Raw genomic sequence first — 24,204 nt, 5'->3', positions numbered from 1 at the left:
ATAGCCAAAAAGTGGACACAATCCAAATGTCCATAAATTAATGAATGGACAAACAGAATAGGGTATGTCCGTACAATGAAATATATATGTAGTTATAAAAAGGACTGAATTACTGATATGGGTTACAACGTGGATAAACCTTGAATGCTAACTGAAAAGAGACAGACACAAAAGGCCATGTATGGTATGATTCCATGTATACAAAATGTCCAGAACAGGTAAATGCATAGAGACAGAGCGTAGATGATGAGTGGTTTCCAGTAGCTGAGAGAGGAGGAATGAGGAAATGACTGTAAATGGTTATGAGGTTTTTTAGGGGAAATGATGGAAATGTTCTGGATAGCTGTGATGGTTGCAGAACTTTGTGTATATACTGAAAATCATTGAATTGTGTGCTTTAAAGGGGTAAATTTTATAGTATGTAGATCATACTTAAATTTTTAGAAAGTACAAAAAGTAACAGTCTTATTAAAATTAACACCACTCTTAAATTTGATTGGGTAAATTAATTAATTAACCAGGCCATATCTGTCTTCCTCAAGACACAAAACAAATGCAAGCTTAGTTCACAATATCCTCTGCAATGTAGTATGACTGATCTTAGACTTACTTATTGCAGAATCTGTTTAAAAAGAAGTCAGAATGTAACTAACAAAAGTTACTTCATGTTAAAAGAAGATGGAAATAGCCTTCCAATGACAGAAGATATGTTTTTGTTTTTAAACTAAAATCTAAAGATGATTTTGTAATTAAAAAACCCTCTGATTTTTGTGAAGTGTCTGTTTCAGCCAGCTGAATAAATTACTTTCTTTTTCTTGTCCCCTCCACTCAAAATACATTTCAGATATGTTATAGTTAAGTCAATAAATAGTGAAACCAGATGAAAATACAGGCATATGTCTCTCTTATCTCTGGATTGAGAAGATCATTCTCAACATTCACTCCCACAAGAAAGGAAAGGAAAGGAGAGAGGGGAGGGGAAGAAAGAAAGGAAAGAAGGAAGGAGAAAGAGAGAGGGAAAGGAAGAAAGGAAAGAAAAAATAAAGGAAAGAGAAAAAGAAGAAAGAATCAAGGAGAAAAAGGTGGACAAATTTAATTATATTAAAAAGAGTTACCTGTATATCAGCATATACAATAAACAATTAAAAAGCAAAGCAAAAGCTTGGCTTATCATTTGCTAAGAATTTGATAAAAGATAATATACTTAACTTATAATGAATTTAAATACAGCAATAAAAACTCTAGTATCCCAATGGTGAAATTAGAACTTTTGAATAGAAAAAACACAGGATAGAAAAGATATGTGATTAATTTGAAAATGTTGAAACTTCCTAGTAATAAAAATGCAAATTAAACTGACAACAAGAGACTATTTCTCACTTGTGAAATTAGTAAAGATTAAGAAAGAGATAATGCTTCTTGTGGATTTCTCAGAGCCTTTATGTTCCCTGGAGGTATTTTAATTTTCTTTGAATAGTTCATGTGTATTGAGTTAATTCTCAAGTACATTATTTCCTTTTTGCTGCTATTACATGAACAGATTCTGGGCTCAGACGAGCTGGATTAAAACCCGAGCTGTGTAATTCACTGTGTGTGTGTGTGTGTGTGTGTGTGTGTGTGATATTCAGTGTTACTTAATCTCCTTGAGGCTTAGTTTCCATACATATCTGCAAAATGGGGATCATTAGAGTACCCATCTCATAGCAGTGTTGTATGGAAATTATATAGATAAAGCTTTAGGGGCGGTATCTGCACATGATATACAATAAATGGTAGTTAATACAATGGCACAGTGGCCGGTATGAGGCTCTTTAAATATCTTCCCATTCCTCTAAAATTAATACTTGTCACTAAGACTCTGATACATTTTTGTTGCTTTTTATAATAATGTGATTATATACCTTGAATTTGGTAAAAATCAACAAAAATTTATTTAAGAAAATAGTTAAGTTCAGCAAAATTATAGGATGTTACCTATAAATGTAAAAATCAACAGCATTATTTAATGTTAGTAATGGAACAGAAACTCATTATCTTCCTCTATCATAACAGCTACAAAAATTAAATAGATGAGAATTACATAATTCAATAAACATAAGAGCCGTTCAAAATTATATAACCCTAATAAGAGAAACAAAGAAAGATTTAGATAAATGGAGAGAGAGAGAGAGAGATCATGGTCTCCTAATTGGTAGATTAGAAATCCTATCCATGAAAATATTCTTTAATTTACTATCAATATTCAATGTAATTCCAATTAAAGCAGGCACATAACTGTGAGGAATTAAGTTAGATCTAATTAGTTCAATTTTTCTGAAGAACGAGCTGGTGATCTGTAATGAGAATTACAAATCTTTTCATGCTCTAATATTTAAGTTACTAATGTGGAAATTGAGGAGTAATCCTTTAATTTAGTTTTGGTGTGATGGCGTAATGAGGAAATAGTCACTTATGAATTCACTCAAATTTTAGAGAATTTACCTGGAAGAAATGGGGGTCTCTTATGTTCAATGTTATAATTGCTGGAGCACTCAGTGCATTAATTCTGTAACCCACTTTGCCTAGTGGTCTGCAGTCGACATGGATTGTGCAGCATCCGATGTCACCAGATGATGCCAGTCATGGGAACAAATGTGGCTGAGCTCAGACCACTGGTCTGTCCCTAAGTGCTTGTGCAGAGCTCAGCTCTCCCTCAGAGCTACCAGAATAGGGCGACTTATCTGGTAGCCCGGGATACCAGATGACCTGGCCATGCCCCAAAGGAACAAAGGCAGCCAGTCCCAGTCCTAGCACAGTGACCAGAGCTCAAAGGAATGTGTGACAGGCAAGGACCCTGGATTCCCTCATCGACTGTCATCCTTAGAGGAGCAAGATGCACTCTCTCCTTCTGGCCAGGAACCTTTCCTTCTGTAGCTTTTCTGCAATTAAACAAGTTCATGGAGAGAAGAGATTTTTCTACTTCATCCTGGTTCACTAAATGGAGTGCTTGAAAAAAGCTTGAAAATTTTTAAGTAATTCTGAGCATCCACTCGACTTCCCATTCATATTTGCTGTTACTTAAGCAAAGCAATGTAGGCCTGAATTTCAGGGAAGATGGCTTTTGAGATAAACCGACTTCTTTCTGTTAACTAAATATTCCCTTACCATTTGCCTTCAGGTACTGATTTATTTACCTTAGAGTATAGCTTTCTAAATGCTGACCTTTTAATTGCCTCATGTAAATGATGTGAAATTCGGTTTATTCCTTTTATAACTCAGTAGACATTTATTTATGTCCTTTTTTATCTGATCTCGTTTAAAGTAATATAATGATTGTTACTGAAGACTTTAAAATATTCTGCCCTCAAAAAATTTTAATGAAGTTGAAGGCAAAAACATTTACACATGAGCACTTCAAACAATAAAGAAGATTTATATACATTCCACACACATGCCTATAGATACATTCACCACCACACACACACACACACACACGTATATGTATATAAACAAAACAAAGTAATGTGCTATAATTTACACAATTACTAGTGCAGACTTGAAGAAAATGATAGACGCAATGTGGGAGTTAGTCTAGGAAATCCCTCCCTCCCTCCCTCCCTTCCTTCCTTCCTTCCTTCCTCCCTCCCTCCCTTCCTTCCTTTCTTCCTTCCTCCCTCTCTCCCTCTTTCTTTCTTTCCTTTCTTTCTTTTCTCTCTTTTTCTTTTCTTTCTCTTTCTTTCTTTCTTTCTTTCTTTCTTTCTTTCTTCCTTTCTTCCTTCCTTCCTTCCTTTCTCTGTTTTTCTCTTTTTTCTTCCTCTCTCTTTCTTTCTCTCTCTCTTTCTCTTTCTTTCTTTCTCTCTCTCTCTTTCTCTCTTTCTTTCTCTCTCTCTCTCTTTCTTTTTTTCACAGGGTCCTGTTCTGTTGCCCAGGCTGGAGCGCAGTGGCTCGCTCTTGGCTCATTGCAGACTTGACCTCCTGGATCCTCCTGCCTCAGTCTCTCAAAGTGCTGGGATTGCAGGTGTGAGCCACTGTGCCTGGCCTAGAGTCAAGTTTTAAAGAGAATGATGAACATTATTTATTAAACAACTTAAAAGACAGAAGATTGGGATGTCAGGTCTACATGTTACCAGAAAAGATAAGAATAACACAAAAACAAAAGAAAAAACTAAAAAGACAGAAGATCATTCTATTTTCCTAGTTTGCATATTTATGAAATCTGAAGACTAAATACAGCCAACAGGCCCAGCCATGAGGTGCCTCCCTTCACACCAGTATTCTTGATTTGCTCCACCACTTTTAAGGGGGCGGGAGGGCAGGAGGAGGAGCCTGTCAGGGAACCAGAGCGTGTTGCTGGGTGGGAGGTTGCAGCTGTGGGGCTGAATGCTGCTGTTTACTAGCTGTGTGATTTGGGTTAGGCCATTTGTCCTTCCTGAGCTTAGCAGGGTACCTGGCACCAAGCAAGTGCCCAATAAACATGGGCTATCCCTTCTCCCTGCTATTTTCACCCACAGGCAGCCTCCACTTTGGCAAAAATGGGTCCCAGTTGCATCTTCCCACTTAAGCAAAAAGCTGAATGAGGGGATGTGAATTTGCTCGTAGGTAATCTGCTGCTCATGCCAGTGGTTTCTTTCATGTTCTTTATAGGTGGAATATTTAAGGAGCTGCCTGTGGGCTGATCCATTAACTAGGCTCTGACAGTCTGTACTAAGGAGATTAGCAGGAGTCACCAAATGATCCATAACCATTACACACTCTAGGGGAAAACCTTGCACCCAGCACAAGATCCCTCCACATTTCATGTGATGCTTAGTTGTAGGTTACCAGGCCACTGGGGGTCTCACTCACAGGGGATCCTTGTGCAGGTGATGTGGTGGAGGAAAGCTCTTAGGAGAAGGGGACGGGGACAAGAAGGAGCGGGCAGGGGAATGGGACCTCAGCAGGATGCCAACCTCAGCCTAAGCCTGCAGGGAGCTCTAGGGTTTGAACTGGGGTTTGAACACAGGTTTGGTCCTGCACTGAGGCGAGGGGACTGCACTTTTGCACCCCTGTGCTAGTCAGCCATGAGCTGTGGGCTGCCTTGCATCTTATAGGGGAGAATCTCCTGAGGAGGGAGGCCAGTTAGCAGCCACCACTCCCAACACGGTGGGGCACCGGCCCAGGCTTGAAGATCTGGTGGGGCCCCAAGAGCACTGCTACACTCACTACTCGTATAGAGATACCTTCTGTTCTCTTTCCTGTGCATGTAAGACCGTAAAACCAAGTAACTGAGAGCAAAATATTCTTGGCATTCTTGCTATTTTAAGAGCTCAACACGTTGTAAACAGTAACTCAGAAAAGCTGAACACCAAGGGACATTTGTACTTAACTGGCTTTTAAAAAATATAGGTTTTACGTCGACACGGGAAGGGGAACAACACACATCGGGACCTGTTGGGGAGTGGGGGAGTGAGGGGAGGAAACATAAAGGATGAGTCAATACGTTCAGCAAACCACCATGGCACACGTATACCTACATAACAAACCTGCATGTTCTGCACGTGCATCCTGGAACTTAAAGTTAAAATGTATATATATAAATTAAACCTATATATATATATAGATATAGGTTTTATTATGATTTTGTTTTGGCAAGGCCAGCATATCAGGAGATGACTACCATTGAAAAGACGGTTTGTTACTCACAGATCCCAAGAGGAGGGCTTGCCACATTGTCAGGGGCCACACAGGGAAGCACCAGGATCTGTTAGAGGCAGGAGGTGAGGGGAAAACTGTGGGCGGGAGCTTTCGCTGTGGTTTCGGTGGGGAGGAACATGTAGGGCAGGGTAATCTGGCTTAGGACTGGGTGGTTTGAATAATTTCATTAGGCTCTGGAGCATAGGGGCTGCTGTGGTTTGAATGTTTGGGCCTCCTTCAAAATTCATGTTAAAACTTAATCCTCAGTGCAACAGTGTTAAGAGGTGGGGCCCTTAGGAGGGGGGAAGGCAGTGAGGGACCTGCCCTTATGAATAGATTAGGGTCTTACCAAAGGGCTTGAGGAGGTGAGTTGGCCCTTTCTGTCCCTTCTGCTGCATGAGGACAGAGCATTTGTCCCCTCCAGAAGATGCAGCAACACCTGGAAGCAGAGAGCAGCCCTCACCAGACACTGAACCTGCTGGTGTCTTCTTCTTGGACTTCCTAGACTCCAGAACTATAAGAATAAATGCCTATTGTTTCTAAGTTACCCAGTCTGGGGCACTGAGGGACTAAGGAAGGGGCTCTCCTTGGTTGTCTGGTACCTGGCCCCGGGGTGATCAGGGCTGGTGGGTCATGGCCCGGAGGGTGGGAGCCCATGAAAGAGGTGGCTGGGGTGTGGGCTACAGAGTGGTTGGTTTGCCTTTGAAAGGCGTGGTTGAGGGTGAGTCTTTTTTACTATTTCCAAAAATTAGCCCTGGGAGGGACAGTGGGGAGAAAGAGGGAGGCAGTCTAGGGAGGTGGGGAGAGCCGTCGGGCTGCCACACAGGTCTTGTCTCTGTAAAGGAGAGTGGGGAGGAAGGAAGGTTGGGGACAGCATGCTAGATCACCATGCTGGCTGAGAAAGGTTGGCGAGGCCATCTGGGAGTCACAGAGCCAGCGATGGCTATCAGAGGCCGCCTGTATCTCTTGGGAATGTGCTTGCCTTAGTATCCCCACTGGGCTCAGCCACTGGCTTAGAAATTCAGTGATGGATTAGAGAGCACAGCACGTGGTGCCCTCGGCCAGTCACGTCCCCTTTAGTTGCAAATCTGCAGATACATTCTCACCACCACACAGTGTAAGGATGAAATGCATTGAAATAGGTGAAGCCCTTGGAACATTGCCAGGTACATGGCGAACACCGTGTAAGGTCTGCTATTATTATTATTATAATTATTAGTATTCATTGCTAGAAACATTATCTGTATGGTAGAACCAATACATGCATTTGTTTTTGTTTGTGTTTTGCTTTGTAGCTATCTACTACAGGAAGGAGAATCCATGTATTTTAAAAGTCTATGTCTAGGGTGATATGAACTATTACTATTTAACTTTCCACATGTATTTATTGTATCCACTATAACAAACTTGCAGAATATAGCTCTTATATTTCTTTATCCTCCCTGGAACACTTACTATATATCCAAGCTCATTGTACCTGCTCAATAAATGTTTGCTGAACAAATGATGGGTTCAAACGTATCAGGGAAACTACACTGATATAATCTCAAGTACTTGATGGGCTTAACTTTATCTTTGAAATAAGTTCATAAAACAATCTCAGTCTACTCTTCCTATTCAGTAATACCTATTTATTTTCCCAATACTTTAAAATAAAAAGTTTCAAACAGAGCAAAATTGAAATAATTTTTCAGTGAACACTCATATACACACCACCAAGATTCTACCACTGACATTTTACAATACTTGTTTTATCCATATTTTTCCATCTCTACCTCCCTCTACACATCCCTCAATCCATCTTATTTTTGGTGCATTTAAAAGAAAAACTTGGATGTCTGTACTTCCCACTAAATACTGCTAACATACATATCACTAACTAGAATTCAATTCTTTTCAGGTTAAAAAATGTTAACGTAAAAATTCATGTTAAGTTTTTAGATGAACGAAACTACTTCCAAGCACCAAGCACCAGACATCTCCTTGCTGAGAGCAGTTGGCAGCTGCACATTTTTAAGGTGAATTGGGTGCCCTGGGAGGGTGGAGTATCTACCCGGAGTGTGGCATGGTGGGGCATCTGTGTACTTCTAGAAGAGGCTGATGGTCATGGGTTGGGGTCTCCCAGAAGCAGACTTGGAGACAGAGTTTAGGGTACAGGAGGCTTATTAAGGAGTGCCCATGGGATCAGTGCCTGTGGAATGAGAAGGAAGCAGGAGTGGACACAGGGACATGGAGATGAGGTTCAGGATTCAGGATGAGACAACCTTATAGGGGTGTCCCGAGGTGGGCTGAGATGGCTATGCCATTGTACCCCCACCAGCATCAGTTGCTGGATGTGGGTGTCCCTGGGCATGGCATGACCCTTGCCTAGGCAGCCCCCTTCAGCCAAGGCACCCCTGCAGGGGCTGGTGGCAGCTATAGACTCCCCATGGTCAGCACTCCCAGCAGCCGGGCAACAAGTCCCTCCTTAAGGGGGATCTGGTGGCGCATCACCGTGTCCACCATGCTAATGATACTGCATTCATTTTAGCGACACATCATGTGGCAGTTGTTCATGCTTTATTCCATAGCAATAGGAAATTCCAGCCCAACCTCATTGAGAGTCCTGGAGACTGAATGACTGGCCTTGAGTAGGTTGTGATAAACATTTGCTGGTACGTTATGCGCTGTGGGACATGGCATTGGAAAGGGCTGAGGCTTGTGGCTGACGGTCATATTATTAAGGTATCCCTCATGTGGCAGGAGGATGCTACACCTGAGAGTGCAGGGGGTCTTCACCAAACTGCACAAGAATGAAGCATCAAAGAGAGGCCAAGAAAGGATTCCAAGGTCATGCCATGTAAGTAAAAGATGATGTGAAGCCTGGCATAAAAGTTAAGGAAAAGCTAGCTTGGATTTAGAGAACTTGGTAAAAAAAAATGTGAAGCTAGTTAGAGAAACCAGCATTCTCATGACTTCACACAGTCATCAGGATTGGCCTTGGCTAAAAAACAAATGGTTTCATAAAAATGATATTTTAAAATGCAAATTTCATCCTACTCTCCCTTCCTTTAGAAAATATGTCTTCCTGAGGTGGACTCCTGTCATTTGAGTATCCCCCAAATCTTTCGATCACAATCCCTATTTTGATAGTGTCTTTCAGGATAATTTCTGTCTTTCCAACATAGGATGCAAAAATAAGAAAACAGAAACCTCATTTTCTGGCCTCCTTGCTGCTGGGATATGGCTGTGTGATTTAGATTCTACCAAGCAGATGGGCTCCTACAAGGCTTTGTTGGGAACTGAGTGATGCAGGGAATGAGACAGAGTCAGGGGCATCATTTTGTGGTCAGGGGCCATGGCAGAGCTGGAGTTGCTCTGAGCAGCAGCCCCGAGGGGGTCTCCCAATTCAGCAGCTTCCTGACCCCTTCCACAGTGGCCAACCCCTTGGTGGGCTGATTCTGGTGGGCCATTCTGGGAGTCACTTGGGAAGCTCAGCCTAAACCCCACTGCTTGATGCATCCCACAACTCTGGGAACTCTGTTCCTCAGTACCCCTCCCTGCCTAAACCAGCTAGAGGCGATTCTCTCGTATGCATCTAAAAACCCTGACTGATACATTTCCTATAGCCACAACAGTGGATTTTTGAACTTTTTAAGCCAGCACACTTTCATCAAACACAATAGCTTATAGAAGCCCAGTATACAATGTAGATTATATAGAAAATTGTTCTTTCCACTCTCCTCACTCTAGAGCTCTCTGGAGCTCCTGTGAACTCACCCCTGGGAGAAAGCATGGTTATTACAGAGGGTCCTTCATATACTGGATTCAATCCATTTTTTTTCTTTTTTTGGCTTCATCTCCTATCATGCCCCCAAAGTCCTACAAATTAATAAGTTAATCCCATTTGCAAGCACACCATACAACTTCGGGTTTCCATAACTGCTCGTCTTCTCTTCTGTCTTCCTGGGATGTCTGTCATGAGTAGATCTGCCAGGAAAATGCTCATGTACTCTTCAAGAACCCAATCAATCAGAACCTCCATGAACCTCTCACCCAAAGCGTCCCATCATATAGGTGGCAATTTCAGTAGCCTCTTAGCATTCATGGGTCTACTATTTCCAGAGGTAGCTATTCTCTGCTGAGGATCCCAGGTAATCTGCATGTTTGCTGAGGTACAAATTTGAATCATTAGTATATTAAAAGTGGTGAAATGCCCTGGCTTTTCCTTTCCTTCCACTCACCCTATCAACCAGGGCTTCACATGAGCCAAACTAAGCCTAGCAGGAAGCCAGTTAGCAAAGGGAACCTGAGACGATGTAGCCGGTTGGACCATCCCAAAGATGATACAGAGCAGAACCAGCAAAAATGGACCTAGGATGGTGGAGGAAATGATCAGCTCTGCAGAACTTCCTAGGAGTCAGCAAGATCACAGGGAATGGAACCCTCGATTAGAATGCAACCAAGAGATGGCATATTTTATCATGTTCTGTTCATAAGAAACATATTTTTTCTTTTCTTTTGGAGAGTACTAAGCTGTCTCTGTTAAGTCAAGGACAAATAAATCTATGCACCTACATAACGGTTTTCATATTAGAAGATAATGGAGATGAATGGAGAAAAGAATAAAAGTGCTTCTGTGATGACAGGATGCCACAGCCACCATCAACGTAGGAAGTGAGTGATTCATTCCTGCTGCAGAAATCAGGCAGAAAGACAGGTGGCAGACTCAGCTGTCTGTGCACATTCTCATAGTGTCTCTGTGATAAAAACCATGTATGACACACACTTGACCTAACTTGTGGGCAGATTCAGCCCTCAGAAGGATCAGAAAGCTGTGGGTGGAGCTGCTATTCTCAGCTTACTTCTGATTCACCGGGAGGAACTGATTGGGGAAGTGGAAGTGAGAGGCATTGTTAAGAGGAAATTCTTAGGTCATCCTTATGTTCACAAAAGCTAGGAACGGGAAACTTAGTTGGGCGATAAATTTTGTGGTTTATAAACAGATATTTCACAAAGTTTAAAGATGAGTTGGAGTCTATAAAAAGTGCCCTCTTTTCCATCAAATAGAATAGGAAGTTCTTGAAAACGGGGTTCTGACACCACAAATAAGTCAGTAGCTAAGAGAGAGAGGTATCACAAGCAGGTGTGTCTGCACCTTTGCAATGAACTCACAGCTGGGCAGCACACACGAATATGGGTAAGGGCTCTAGGGGCTTAAGTGTACCCCAAACAGTGTGCTGGATCTGTATGAATAATGCCTAGAAGCCTACAGCCCAGGAGAGGGGTATTTTACAAATAAAACAAAGCTAAATAAAACCATAAAATACCTTTTTAAAGGTACTTTTGTAACACAGTGTTGTTGACTAGCAGCAAAAAAAAAAGAAAAGCAAACCTACTAAAGTCCTCGACTATGGGAGCAATTAATTTACATCAGCTGAACACCTAAAGGCTGTAAGACAGGAAGAGGAGACCAGCATTAAAAAGCGAGACTGGATCCTGAAGTCAATTCAGCGGTCGTAAGAGCGCACCTGGATCTTCTATAGGCATTTTCTTTTCCAATCTGGAGGACTCACGTGCCACGCTATGGTTATAAATTAAATGCATGTGAGATTATTTGTATCACCTTCAAGCACTCAGGAGAATTGAAGAGGGCTGGACAAAGCTGGTAGATAATGTTGGTCCTTGGCTTCAAAAACAGAGAAGGCAGTAGACTTCTCCAGCTATGAAGCTGTAGGCTCAAGGGCCATTTGAGAGATGATTGGTCTTGGGATTCTTTGCAAGATGGTGTATCTTAGCCAAAACATGGTCATCCCCAGGGTCCAGTTTGGGTTTCCCAAGACAAGCTATGTCAGTTTAGCCATATTCCTTATGTACTTGGCAGGGCTGTTAGACTAGAAAATTAGAAAAAGTCAGGGTATGGTGGCTCATGCCTGTAATCCTGGCACTTTGGGAGGCTGAGGCGGGCAGATCACCTGAGGTCAGGAGTTGGAGACCAGCCTGGCCAACATGGCAAGACCCCATCTCTACTAAAAATACAAAAATTAGCTAGGTGTGGTAGCACATGCCTGTAATCCCAGCTACTTGGGAGTCTGAGGCAGGAGAATCACTTGAACCCAGGAGGCGGAGGTTGCAGTAAGCTGAGATCGCACCACTGTACTCCAGCCTGGGCAACAAGAGTGAAACTCTGTCTCAAAAAAAAAAATCCAAAACCAAACGAATAGAAAAACCACCACCACCACCAACAACAACAATAACAAAAATAAAATTAGAAAAAAACTGTTGTGTGGATCTGAATTTCAAAAAGGGAGTTGACAAATAATGACACCTTTTTAGCAAGAAAAAAATTTGTGCATAAGAGGATGACAAGAAAATAGTTAAATGCCTGCAAACAGGAGCCACAGTTGATGGACTGCTACCAAACAGGAGTAGGCCCCAAGATTCCCTCCGTGCCTGTCCTGCGCAGGATGTTTGCTAAGAAGTTAAACCAGGATAAGGATTGAACAGAGGTTAAGCTAATAGATGACTTAAAGTAGAGAGAATGACAAATCTTATAAATCAGTGTTTCCTAAACACCAGTCATTCATGTACTGCCTTCACAATGCTTGCTGGCAAGTATCACACAGGATTGTGAATTTTCCTTAAATTTACACTCTTTTCAACTTAAATCTATAGCAGAAGAAGCTAATGGATATGATGTGCTAATTACATCCTTGCTATGGCTCCATGACTATGAAAACAGGGAAGGGCCACTCCAGGGAATCACTAAGGGCGTGACTTTGAGCAGTTACTTAGTTATTCCCACGTGTTGTTAGTTTTCCCACATGCCTTAGTTTTCTCATCTGTAAAATGGGTATTGAATGAAATAGTTCATGAAAAAGCACTTCTTAGCACAGTGTGTATAATATAATAAATTATTAATAAATGCTAGCTATTCTCATAATTATTTATTATTAGAAATTTTCTTAAAATCCTGATTTACTAAGGTCAAGTTAAAATGTATTCATGCAAATACTCACTCATCTCCTTTTACAGAGTACATTGTTTAGAAATTATAGCATACTAAATAAATGCATGCAAAGCACTTTGCAAGTTAAATTATTGTTAAAAATATTAACCATAATAATGCATATATTAGCATGAGCAACAAAGACTGACTATAAATCATACTTTTATGCTATAAACTAAATTCATAAGAATTAAACAATGAAATAAAATTATTACAAAATGCTAATCTGAGTTCCAGCTAAAAATCTTCAGGGCTGTACCTACAATAATTGTTGTAACATGTTTTGGAAAGATAGGACCAGATGAAATAATTAGGATACAAAATACAACTCAACTGGCTGAGACAACAGGCTCACAAATGAGATGTAGCAGAAATAAATGCGAAATCCTGTGAGTGTGGTTATGGAAAACATCGCTTGAGGGTGCACTGAGGCAAGGTGCAGTCTACTAGAAACACACGTGAGAGCGTCTTTGGTTTGAAGCTCAGTGACAGAGTTGCCCGATTCCCTGATGAGTGTTTGGGCTTATCCAAGACAGTATCCATATTGGTGGAAGTCCTATTGTGTGTGTCCTCAACCTTCAGTGAGAATGAAGGGCTCAGCTTAAGTGAGCACCCATGGTGGGATTTTGCAACACTGGATTGAGGCAAGGAAAGAACCCAGGAAGTGAGAGAACAGGAACCTGGCCACAAAAGGCCTAGCTGAAGGGCCTAGAAAAGTTTAGGTTAAGAGAGGACTGGGAAGGGGAGAGGAGTAGGGCAGGAGAACTGTCTTCTGAAAGGGAGGCTCCATCTGCCTGGCTCAAGCTAAGAAAGACCTGTCTAATGATCAGAGCTGCCCACACATGGCATGGACTGCTCTGGAGGCAGAGGGCCTCAGACCGCTGGGTGACCCTAGGGCATCAACCAGGTAGCAGGGCTGCCAGGAAAGGTTTAGTCCTAGATCATATTTCCTAGAGGCAGAGCCTGAGGTGGAGATTCAGATACACAAGGCATATTGGGAGAGTCTTGTATGGAAGTGAGGAAGGGCAGGTAGGAAAGGAGAAAGAGCAGAGCAAGCCAGTGGTTGCAGGGAAAGTCTAGCCTGATCTCATCCCCAGGGAGCTCGAGAGCATGACTCACACCCCACAGTTATCCCACTGGCGGCGAGGAGGGCCATGCTGCCTGTTATGCTTTGGTGCCAGTCAGTGTGTCTGAGTGTGTCTTCCTGGGTGAGGAGGTTCTCGTGGCCTCGAGCAGGCCTTGGAGAAGAGGGCCACTGAGAGCCATCACGTTCAACTCCCACCATGGCTGGAGGAGGAGATCTGGGTGGATCAGCATCCCAACAGTGATATAAGAGGGTAGCCTTCGAATGCTCCTCTCCACCTGGAAATGATCATCAGCGGGACCTAACTGAGTTTCTGTAACTAATGTCTTCAATTCATTTTTCAAAAACTCTTCTAGACCATTTTCCTTCTCCTTGGCTCCTGTTGTGTCCCTGCCAGCCAGAACTCAGGAAAATCTCTCTTTTAGAGATTCTAAGAAATTCCTGCAATGGTTACACAGTCCATGTCACCCAGGGAGGATCCAGGTCTCAGGGGGCCTTAGATTCATTCTATTCTGGAAGCCCCCTTTAGGAGAAAGGATACGAAATTACTAATGCAAACTGCCCACAGGACTGGGAGGGATCTGGGCAAAAGAAGGGCCTTTAAGGACACGAGCGTCACTAGATACACCATAAATCTACATCTGCCTGCGTTAATTTTTGCCTTATCCGCAGAATACTGTACTATTATTTAAAAACAAATATACCTAACACCTTAAATAATAATAATGATTATGAAATCACAATTTGATGTGCTAGGTACATGTATTTTAAATAATCTTAAAATAAACCCCTAAGCTCAAAAAAGATGTTCCATATAAAATTATCTCATGTCCACTCAAGGGCACAGGTGCCTCCCGCTGATAAGGCGTGGTAGCAAACTGTGTGGGAAGCTTCCTTCTCTGCCATAGGCTTGTTCTTACAGGAAGGAAAGGGAAAGGCCATTGGGAGGGAGCCTAGGTGAAGCTCCTGAAATAGGATCTCACTCAGGTCCAGCATGCAAATAACTTTCATACAATTCACTCAGCACATGCGCATACCAGTCCCTGCGTGGGCATAGAAGCAGGCAGAGCAGCTCTCTCGGTTTTCGGCTCGGAGGAGGCCAAGGTGCAACTTTCTTCGGTCGTCCCGAATCCGGGTTCATCCGACACCAGCCGCCGACACCAGCCGCCTCCACCATGCCGCCGAAGTTCGATCGCAACGAGATCGAAGTCGTATACCTGAGGTGCACCGAGGTGAAGTCGGTGCCACTTCTGCCCTGGACCCCAAGATCGGCCCCCTGGGTCTGTTTCCAAAAACCGTGGGTGATGACATTGCCAAGGCAACGGGTGACTGGAAGGGCCTGAGGATTACAAGTGAAACTAACCATTCAGAACAGACAGGCCCAGATTGAGGTGGTGCCTTCTGCCTCTGCCCTGATCATCAAAGCCCTCAAGGAACTACCAAGAGAGAGAAAGAAACAGAAAAACATTAAACACAGTGGGAATATCACTTTTGATGAGATCGTCAACATTGCTCGACAGATGCGGCACCGATCCTTAGCCAGAGAACTCTCTGGAACCATTAAAGAGATCCTGGGGACTGCCCAGTCTGTGGGCTGTAATGTTGATGGCCACCACCCTCATGACATCATAGATGACATCAACAGTGGTGCTGTGGAATGCCCAGCTAGTTAAGCACAAAGGAAAATATTTCATTCAACGAAGGATCATTTGACAAAAAAAAAAAAAAAAAAAAGAAGCAGGCAGAGCAGATGTTACCACCATTCACTCACTTGCTCAGAGAATGCCAAACAGCCACGAAAGAGAGAGATGAGAACTTCATTCAGTCCTCAGATTTCAGGGCATGAACGCTTTCACTACCTTCTGCTTCTTCAGCATGTTCACTGCCAGTTAGCTTTGACATTAAGGGGAGAAACTTCAGCAAGCAGCAATGTCTCCTTGCTATGGCTCCATGACTATTAAACCAGGGAAGGGCCATCCCAGGGAATCACTAAGGGCGTTACTTTGAGCAGTTACTTAGTTACTCCATGCTTTAGTTTCCTCATCTATTCAATAAAACGGGCATTGAATAAAAATAGTCCATGAAAAAGCACTTCTTAGCACAATGTGTGTAATATGACAAATGATTAATAAATGCTAGCTATTCTAATGATTATTATTTATTATTAGAAATTATTAGAAATATATGTTTTTAAAATCCTCGTTTACTAAGTTGCTAGGCCAAAAAAAATGCATTCATGCAAATAGTCACCTCTTTTTGCAGAGTACATTGTTCAGAAATTATAGCATACTACATAAATGCATCCAAAGCACTTTGCAAGTTAAATTATTGTTAAAAATATTAACCATAATAATGCATATATCAGCATGAGCAACAAAAAGTGACCATAAATAATTAAAACTTTACTATGTTCATCCAAATAGATGTATTTGGTGCTTTAACATCTGAATTTGTAATTGTGTGTGGGTGTGTGTGTGTGTGTGTATTTTGCTCTCATTAGTGTAAATCAGTAAGAACCTATCCTGCCTAGAAGAATAGGTGTCATTAGCAGAGGTCTTACCAGTGCTGTAAGTAATTCTAATACCGGATGGAATGAAGACATTTGGAGGGGATCAGGGAAAGATGAGCAAGAGAGCATTTAAGATGAAATCAGGATATCTGTTTAGAATCTATTCGTGGCTTTTGGAGCTCCTTACTTCCTGAGTCTCTTCATACAGATAATGGGCTCTTCCATCTATTCTATCGATCCACCCTCTGAAAATTCTTGCCGTTCTTTGGATTCATCTATACTAACTTCATTTATAAGCTCTGAGAAAACACAGGAAGCCCAATCAAAAGAAAGAGTGCTGCCACTCTCATTGTTCAGATGTAGGCAGTTCTCACCCCACTGTCTCGGTCTTGATGAGCTGGTCAACCTGTCCAAGACCAGTCCTGCACCATTTCTAGTCTGCAGGTCTCCCAGGAAGCTCAGACCTGTGAGCCACCTAGAAACAAATACATTTGGGTCCATCTTAAAGGCTGGAACACAGATCAGAATGGACTTCATGGGTCTGAAGATTCTGGAGACAAAAATACCTTCCAAAAAGTGGGAGGAGAATGAGCCACGTTTAACCCTGGTTTCACCTTTTCAGTTCTACCTTCTGCAGCCTAAGCACTGAAGATGGGTAAAACTTGGCCCACAATTCGCTCTGCCATTCTTCTACTTAACGAACATGACTGAACATCTATAATGTCCCAGGCAGTCAATGTGAGATAACAGACATGTGAAAATGCAGCCCTTTGCACCCAGACACTACCAACAATATCACTGCTAAAACAGATCTGTGACCAGTGCAATAGGAACAGAAAACGGAAAGTGTAAGTTCTTCTGAGGGAGGCCAGAAGAGTGTTGCAGAAAAAGTAGCCTCTGAGTTGAGCCTGAAAGGATGAGTAGGCAGAGGAAGGGATTCCAGGCAGAGAGAGAGAGAGCAGCCTGAGGAATGGTCTCCAGAAGTGAGAAAGGAGCAAGTGCTTTGGAGAGCAACAAATCCAATACTGCCCACTATTGCTGGAGGCTCAAGTGTCCTGTGGAAGGGGAAGTGGGGCTGGACAGGGAAGATCAGATCATCCTTAGGCCATAGAGACAAACTGAGGTTTGATCCTATGGGGAATGATGGGGCCCCACTGAATACTTCTGAGTAGGAGAGTGACATTGTGGTTGGCCAAGCAGGTAGGGGAATGACTGTACACATGTGAGATGAATGGAAAAGGGTGGGGCACATATGGGCGATCTATTTATGGGATACAGGATTTGAGTTTCCCTTAGGAAACTTGAGTGGATAGTGGTATAATTCACCAAAATAAGATGTCTAGAAAGATAGAAGCTATGGTGGGAGAAAAATAAAATAGTTGAACTTTGGACCAGCTAGATTTGAGGAGCCTGTAGGTCTCCCAAGTGGAAATGACCAAAGGATAGTTGGATAGATGAGTATGGAACTGAGACACACAGTCAGGGGTGGAGAAACAGAGTTAAAGCGGGCAGGATCACCAGTGGATGAAACTCTTGGTAGAAAGCCAGACAGCTCATTTAGATCAGCAGTATCAGTCTCACCTGCAGCAATGTTCTGCAGCCAATTCACACCAGCTCACACCGGCTCGCAAGAGCCAATTACTAAATATGCAGCAATTTTGTACGCTGGTTGTGAAACCCTTGGTAGCTTGGTGGGAGTATTTATACTACATGGAAGTCAGTAAATGCTGTAAATTAGGTCTGCTTGCTCCACAGCCCATCCCAGAGCTGGCTACCAGCATATGGTGCAGAAGGAATTATAAATGCAAATTATCAGGCTCCAGCCCAGACCTATTGCATCAGAAACACTGAGGGAGTTTTCACCAGCTCCCCAGGGGACTCAGATGGGAAAGTTAGAGAACCCCAGCTAACCACAGGAAGTACATGGTCCACACTGGCCCAGGAAGACCGGCCTGGCCTGGAACCCAGTGGAAACGCACCTGAGGCTGGGCTGGCTCAGGGAGACTCCTGGCTTGCTCTTGGGGCACTCTAGACCACAGGACCCAGAAACAGACTGTTGACAATTGGCCAACATCTCTCCAAATCTGTGATAGAAGTAACATGCCCAGACCCCTCGCCCACACTTCTCGTATTTCCTAAATTATTATTTTTGTCTGTGTTTTCAGGGGACTTAAGGGGAAAAGTGACAATTTAAGAGTCTGTAGTGCATTACTTTATTTTTTGGTGATAAGTTTCAATGTTAAAATCTCACTCACTGAGAAAGGCTATGATGGAGTCCCTTAAAACTGGCATCTGTTCATTTGCCATTTAAAATGACTTATTTAGAATCAGGCTTTGTTTTCTGGTTTCGCCTTTCAAATAAATAATCATAACGTTGGCCACTTGATCTTACTAGTCTTTATGATTGTCACAAAACAAGGTTAAAATCAACAGGATTAGCAGTAAAAACCAATGTTGATGTGAAAATGGCAACAAATCGCCTAGAATATTAGAGACACATTTTGAGTTGTCTGTTTGAGCCTTTTAAATTTAATGAGAACCATATAATGCCATTGTTTTATTTTAATACTTTATATGATTACAGTAATTTGATACTCATCAGACCAGAAATCTTGAGTCTTTATTTGCATTTGCATTTGTGTGACTTTGAGAAATTTATTAAATCTCTTTGATTACCTATACAAATTGAAAGTTTGGATTAGATGTCATTTCTGATCACTTATCACTCATAGGTATATGCTTTTGCTTTTTAAATAAAAGTATATTTTCAGCTGGGTGTGGTGGCTCATGCCTGTAATCCCAGCATTTTGGGAGGCTGAGGCAGGAGGATCATTTGAGCTCAGGGATTTCAGACCAGTCCTGGCAACATAGTGAGACATCATCTCTACAAAAATAAAAGAATTAGCTAGGCATGGTGGCATGCTCCTGTGGTCCCAGCTACCCGGGAGGATGAGGTGGGAAGATGGAATGAACTTGGGAGGTAGAGGTTACAGTGAGCCGTGATTGTGCCACTGCACTGTAGCCTTGGCGAGACCTTGTCTCATACATATACGATTTCAATCGTTAAATATTTTGTAAATATTGAAACAACAGAAAAGTGTATGAATAAAAGGGAAAGTCCCCTCTTGTTATGAACTGAATGTTTGTGAATACCTGTGTTAAAGCCCTAATCTCCACTGTGAAGTTATTTGGAGGTGGAATCTTTGGGAGGTAATTAGGTTTAGATGAGGTCATGAGGGTGGGGTGCTTGTGATAGGATTAGTGCCCTCAAAGAAGAGACACCAGAGAGCTTGCTGGTTCTTCTTCTCTCTGCTGTGTGAGAAGGTGACTATCTGCAAGCCAGGAAGCGGGCCCTCATCAGAGCCTGACCATGCTGGCACCTGGACCTTGGACTTCTCAGCCTTCAGAATGACAGGACATATATTTCTGTTGTTTAAGCCACCCAGCCTATGGTATTTTGTTATGGCAGCCTGAGCTAAGACACCTTCTAATCCTTTCCCACCTAGAAATAAATTTCATCAACCATTAAAGACCCGTCCTTCCAGACCCTATATGTATGCCCATGTGCACATGCACACACACATTTTTACATAAAGGGATCATATTGCACCATACTGTCCTGAGATGTGCATTTTACATTTGATAATATAACATGGACATCTTTTCATGTTAACACAAATATATCCACCTCATCCTTTTCACACCTGTGAAATGCATACAATAATACATTTAACCAACTGATAAATGTTTTGGTTACTTTTAATTTTTGCTGTTTTTGATATTTTAAACAATGTTGCAACCTTTTTTTCAAATTTCTTTCAATCCATGCCCAGTTACTTTCTTTTTCTTTTTTTTCTTCATTTTTTTCTTTTTGAGACGGAGTCTTGCTCTGTCGCCCAGGCTGGAGTGCTATGGAGCCATCTCAGCTTACTGCAACTTCCGCCTTCCGGGTTCAAGCGATTCTCCTGCCTCAGCCTCCCAAGTAGCTGGTATTACAGGCATGCACCACCATGCCCGACTAATTTTTGTATTTTTAGTAAAGACAGGGTTTCACCATGTTGGTCAGACTGATCTCAAACTCCTGACGTTGTGATCCACCCGCCTTGGCTTCCCAAAGTGCTGGGCATGCCCAGCTATTTTCTTAAATTAAGTTCTATAAAGTGAATTACTAGGGCAAGGCATGTGCAGTTTTTAAGAACTTGTGATGCAAGGATGCCCATGATTTCACACTCTTGCCAACCATGAGCATTAACAATTGTTTATATTTTTGCTCATCTGAAAAGTACAATATAATACAGTCGTGCCTTGCATAATGACATTTCAGTTAATGATGGACTGTATATACAATGGTGGTCCCATAAGATTATAATGGAGCTGCACTATACAGGTGTACTATTTTTAAAAAAATCTTTTATACCATATTTTTACTGTACACTTTCTATGTTAGATATATTTGGTACTTATTTTTATGTTATAATTGCCTAATGGTATTCAGTACAGTAACGTGCTGTACAGGTTCGTAGCTCAGAAGCAAGAGACTATACCATATAGCCTACCTGTGTAGTGGGCTCTACCATTTTTGTGTAAGTGCACTCTACAATATTTGCACAATGGCAAAATTGCCAAATGATGCATTTCTTAGAATGTATCCCCATCAGTAAGGGATGTATGACTATACTTCACTGTTTTTTTAATTCACATTTTTTGATATTGAATGATGAATGATGATGAGTATATTTAATGTTTTTTGGAGAGGCGATATTCAATAGTGATGGAATGCTCAGGCTCTAGAGCTGAAGTGAGAGTTTTTGAATCTTGGCTTTGCCTCATTGTCAGTGGTGAACCCTAGACAAGTTATTGAACCTCAGTGGGCATCAGTGTCTTTCTTTTTGATTCATTGATTTTATTTAAAAAAATTCTTATGACTTTTTCAGTTTTCAGTTTCGTCAAAATTACACAAAAAGTAAAATAGATCCATAAAGATTATTCACATAAAAAGCATTTCTCCCCACTTCCCTCTCCTTAGAGTCAACCACTTTCAATCTTTTTAGCTAATTGTGTTGGTGCTATAATCTAAATGTTTGTTCCCCCTGCCCCCAAATTTATTGAAATAAATTTGAAACCGAATCCCCAATGCAATAGCATTAAGAGGTAGGGGCTTTAGGAGGTAATTAGGTCTTGAGTGAAGCTCTCATGAATGGGATTACTGCCCTTATAAAAGAGGCCTGAGTGAGCTTGTTTGCCCCGTCTGCCAAGTGAGGACACAGCTAGAAGGCTTCATCTTTGAAGGAAAGGGTGAGCCTTCCCCAGGGACTGAGTCAGCTAGCACCTTGAACTCAGGATTTCCGGGCTCTGGAACTGTGAGCAATACATTTCTATTGTTTACAAATTACTCAGTTCAAGGTATTTTGTTAGAGCAGCTGGAATGGACCAACCCCGTTGGTATTTACTTCCAAGTAATAACACATGTATTGCAACTTCTGGAATTTTCAGTTTTAGACTGTTGATTCCCCATTATGGAAGGCAAGGATTGAACTCTCCTTTACCACCTCCACCCCCATCCCAGCTCTAGCAAGTGTGCACACTTCTTGTCTCCACATTCTCTATATGACTATGTCTCCATTTTCTCTACATGATTATATTGCAATCATGCCAATATTGTATTCATCACTGAAATACACAGTATATTACGATAAATGTTCCTCTCTTGAACAACTTAATATTGTCTTATTTTTAGTTTTTATTTACTTTTCTCTTAGTCATCCTGAAATTTACAATTTTCTAAATCTTCTTTCAGTTATTCAGATGCATCAGGAATTGTATCAATGTCCTCTTGTCTCAACAGAATATGGCTGGCAATCCTCTTTTACGCAGAGGTTAAGGAATTATACTTCCTATATGTTCAGGAAATATTCGATTGGGCGTTTTGTTTGTGTGATCCAGTTCTGACTGTAAGGTAACCACATGCAACTTCTACCCAGGTGCACTGTTTTCTGTTTGCATTTCCACCTCAAGCTCTCCATGCTAACAGACGCATAAAAAGCCTGAGGCCTAGCAAGGCAAAAATTGTTTCCCAAGGCTGCCCAAGGATCAGACCAGAATTTGATCTTCTGACACTTTGTTTGGCCTATTTAACTGGTTAACCATTTGTCCCTGCTCTTAAACTGCTCTAATTGCTTAAACCTGTAGAGCCTTTACTCTGAACAGGAAAATTAGAGTTCTCATTACTGCAGACATAGCCGCCAAAGCCTCTTCAGGTTAGGTGATATCAAATGGAGGTAGGGTCGCCTCTCCACCCTTAGAATAAGTGATCACAAACTGTTAATCAGCAATGCTAACTGCAAGTGGAAACTTACCGAGAATAATTGATTATGGTTAAGGCATGACTTTAGGAATTCTTTGTAAGTCTAGCTTATAAAGAAAAATGCCTTGGCTTGAAATTTTCTAAAATTAGACTCAAGGAAGTTAGATAAAAGTATGTTTGAGATAAATGAATCTGTTCCAAGTTTTTCAAAGCTGCACCAATATAGTAAGTTTCAAGCTATCCACAAATACTATTTATATGCCACTGGCAAGGGGCTGTGATCAATGTCTGTTTCTTGAAGGCAGAAGTGTGACCCAAAATCTTCTTAACCAAAGAAGACATTTATCTTTTTGAACATCAAATTTTCCCGTATGTTACCAAGATGAATCCATGGATTGCTACAAACCATATGAACCCCTAAAGGGAAGCTTTCTTACTTACCGAAAGGAAGACGCTACAGCAACTTTCATCGTTGCCCAAAGACAGTTGTTTGAGCTGATGCTGACCACGGCATGCAAGGTACCTTGCTCGGCAGTGACTAATCAGTTTCCCACAGGACTCTGTGGTGTAGTGGGCTCCGGAGGAAGTCAATGGCAATGAATCACAGCGCTCAGGAATGAAAAATACAGCTGTGATTCACATTAACTCAAAGAAAAGGTTGAGGGGAAACAAACCTAAAAATTAAAACCACACACACGCACGCATCAGCAAATACCACACTGAGCATGTCAGGGAAGCTTCTGCTTTTGAAAAGTCCAAAGAAGAAAAAGAAAAGCAACTTTTCAAAACAAAGCCTAATAAATCTGTTGATGGCAAGATTGAACTCATATAATGCGCAATGTAGTTCCATAAAAAGAAATAAATTACTTTCAGTGAACTTGGTTTTTGTTATAAGAAAAAGGGACCCAATGTATTGTTTTTGACCTAATTTCAAAGATTCCTATGTATACCTTCTTTAATTTTTATTGACTACTATCAAACTTTTAAATTTTAGCTTTTGCTTAAATTACTTTACCTTTGTAAGCAGAATTCTTGCCTCATTATAGGCCTTCTCTTAACTAGCATAAATTGCTTTCTCAATAATGAATTACCTAGGAACACAAAATAAGAAAGTGCAAGTTGGATTCATTGTTGTTAGACTCAACAAGCAATTTAAAAAACAAATAAACAAAACGCAAACCTCAAAGTTATTAGGACTGATCACTTTGAAACCTGGAAATACTGCAGAAAGCCATAGGGCTCAGAGCCAGTTAATAATCCACACAGATACAAATTTGAGTTTCTTTGTTGGTGCTTAAATGGATAAATATTACATGACCAAGCTTATAAAACATAAAATTAAGTTAATATTTGGATAGGATTTGGTTTATTCTAACACTAGAAATGGCCAAGTGGATTTTAAAATCAGTGTAGACCAGGGCCGGGCATGATGGCTCACACCTGTAATCCTGATACTTTTTGGGAGGCTGAGGTGGGAGGATCACTTGAGGCCAGGAGTTCAAGGCCAGACTGGGCAACATATCAAGACCATGTCTCTACCAAAAAAAAAAAAAAAAAATTAGCTGGGTATGATGGCATGCACCTGTAATCCCAGCTACTTGTGAGCCTAAGGTGGGAGGATGCTTGAGTTCCAGGAGTTCCAGTGCGGTATGATTGTGCCACTGTAC

General features: G+C 41.6%; 1 protein-coding gene across 8 annotated transcripts in view; it reads right to left on the bottom strand.

Moving 5' to 3' along the window:
* The window catches only part of RIN2 (Ras and Rab interactor 2), a 246,993-nt gene that overhangs the window by 165,754 nt on the left and 57,035 nt on the right, over positions 1–24,204 (bottom strand). Inside the window, exon 1 of one of the 8 annotated variants that reach the window (XM_054541624.2) lies at positions 22,979–23,450. The exons of 6 other annotated variants lie outside the window; for them this stretch is intronic. Coding sequence is in view for 1 of the 2 variants with exons in the window: in XM_063720681.1 (XP_063576751.1) it covers positions 22,979–23,007 (29 nt within the window). In the remaining variant the exon portion in view is untranslated. Of the gene's footprint in view, positions 1–22,978; positions 23,451–24,204 lie in introns of those variants that run through there. One more of the 8 variants, XM_063720681.1, reaches the window with a different exon arrangement.

The sequence above is a fragment of the Pongo abelii genome, chromosome 21 (assembly GCF_028885655.2).
Source record: "Pongo abelii isolate AG06213 chromosome 21, NHGRI_mPonAbe1-v2.0_pri, whole genome shotgun sequence".
NCBI lineage: Eukaryota > Metazoa > Chordata > Mammalia > Primates > Hominidae > Pongo > Pongo abelii.
The sequence above is the reverse complement of the archived record's forward strand: the minus strand, read 5'-3'. Positions and strand labels throughout refer to the sequence as shown.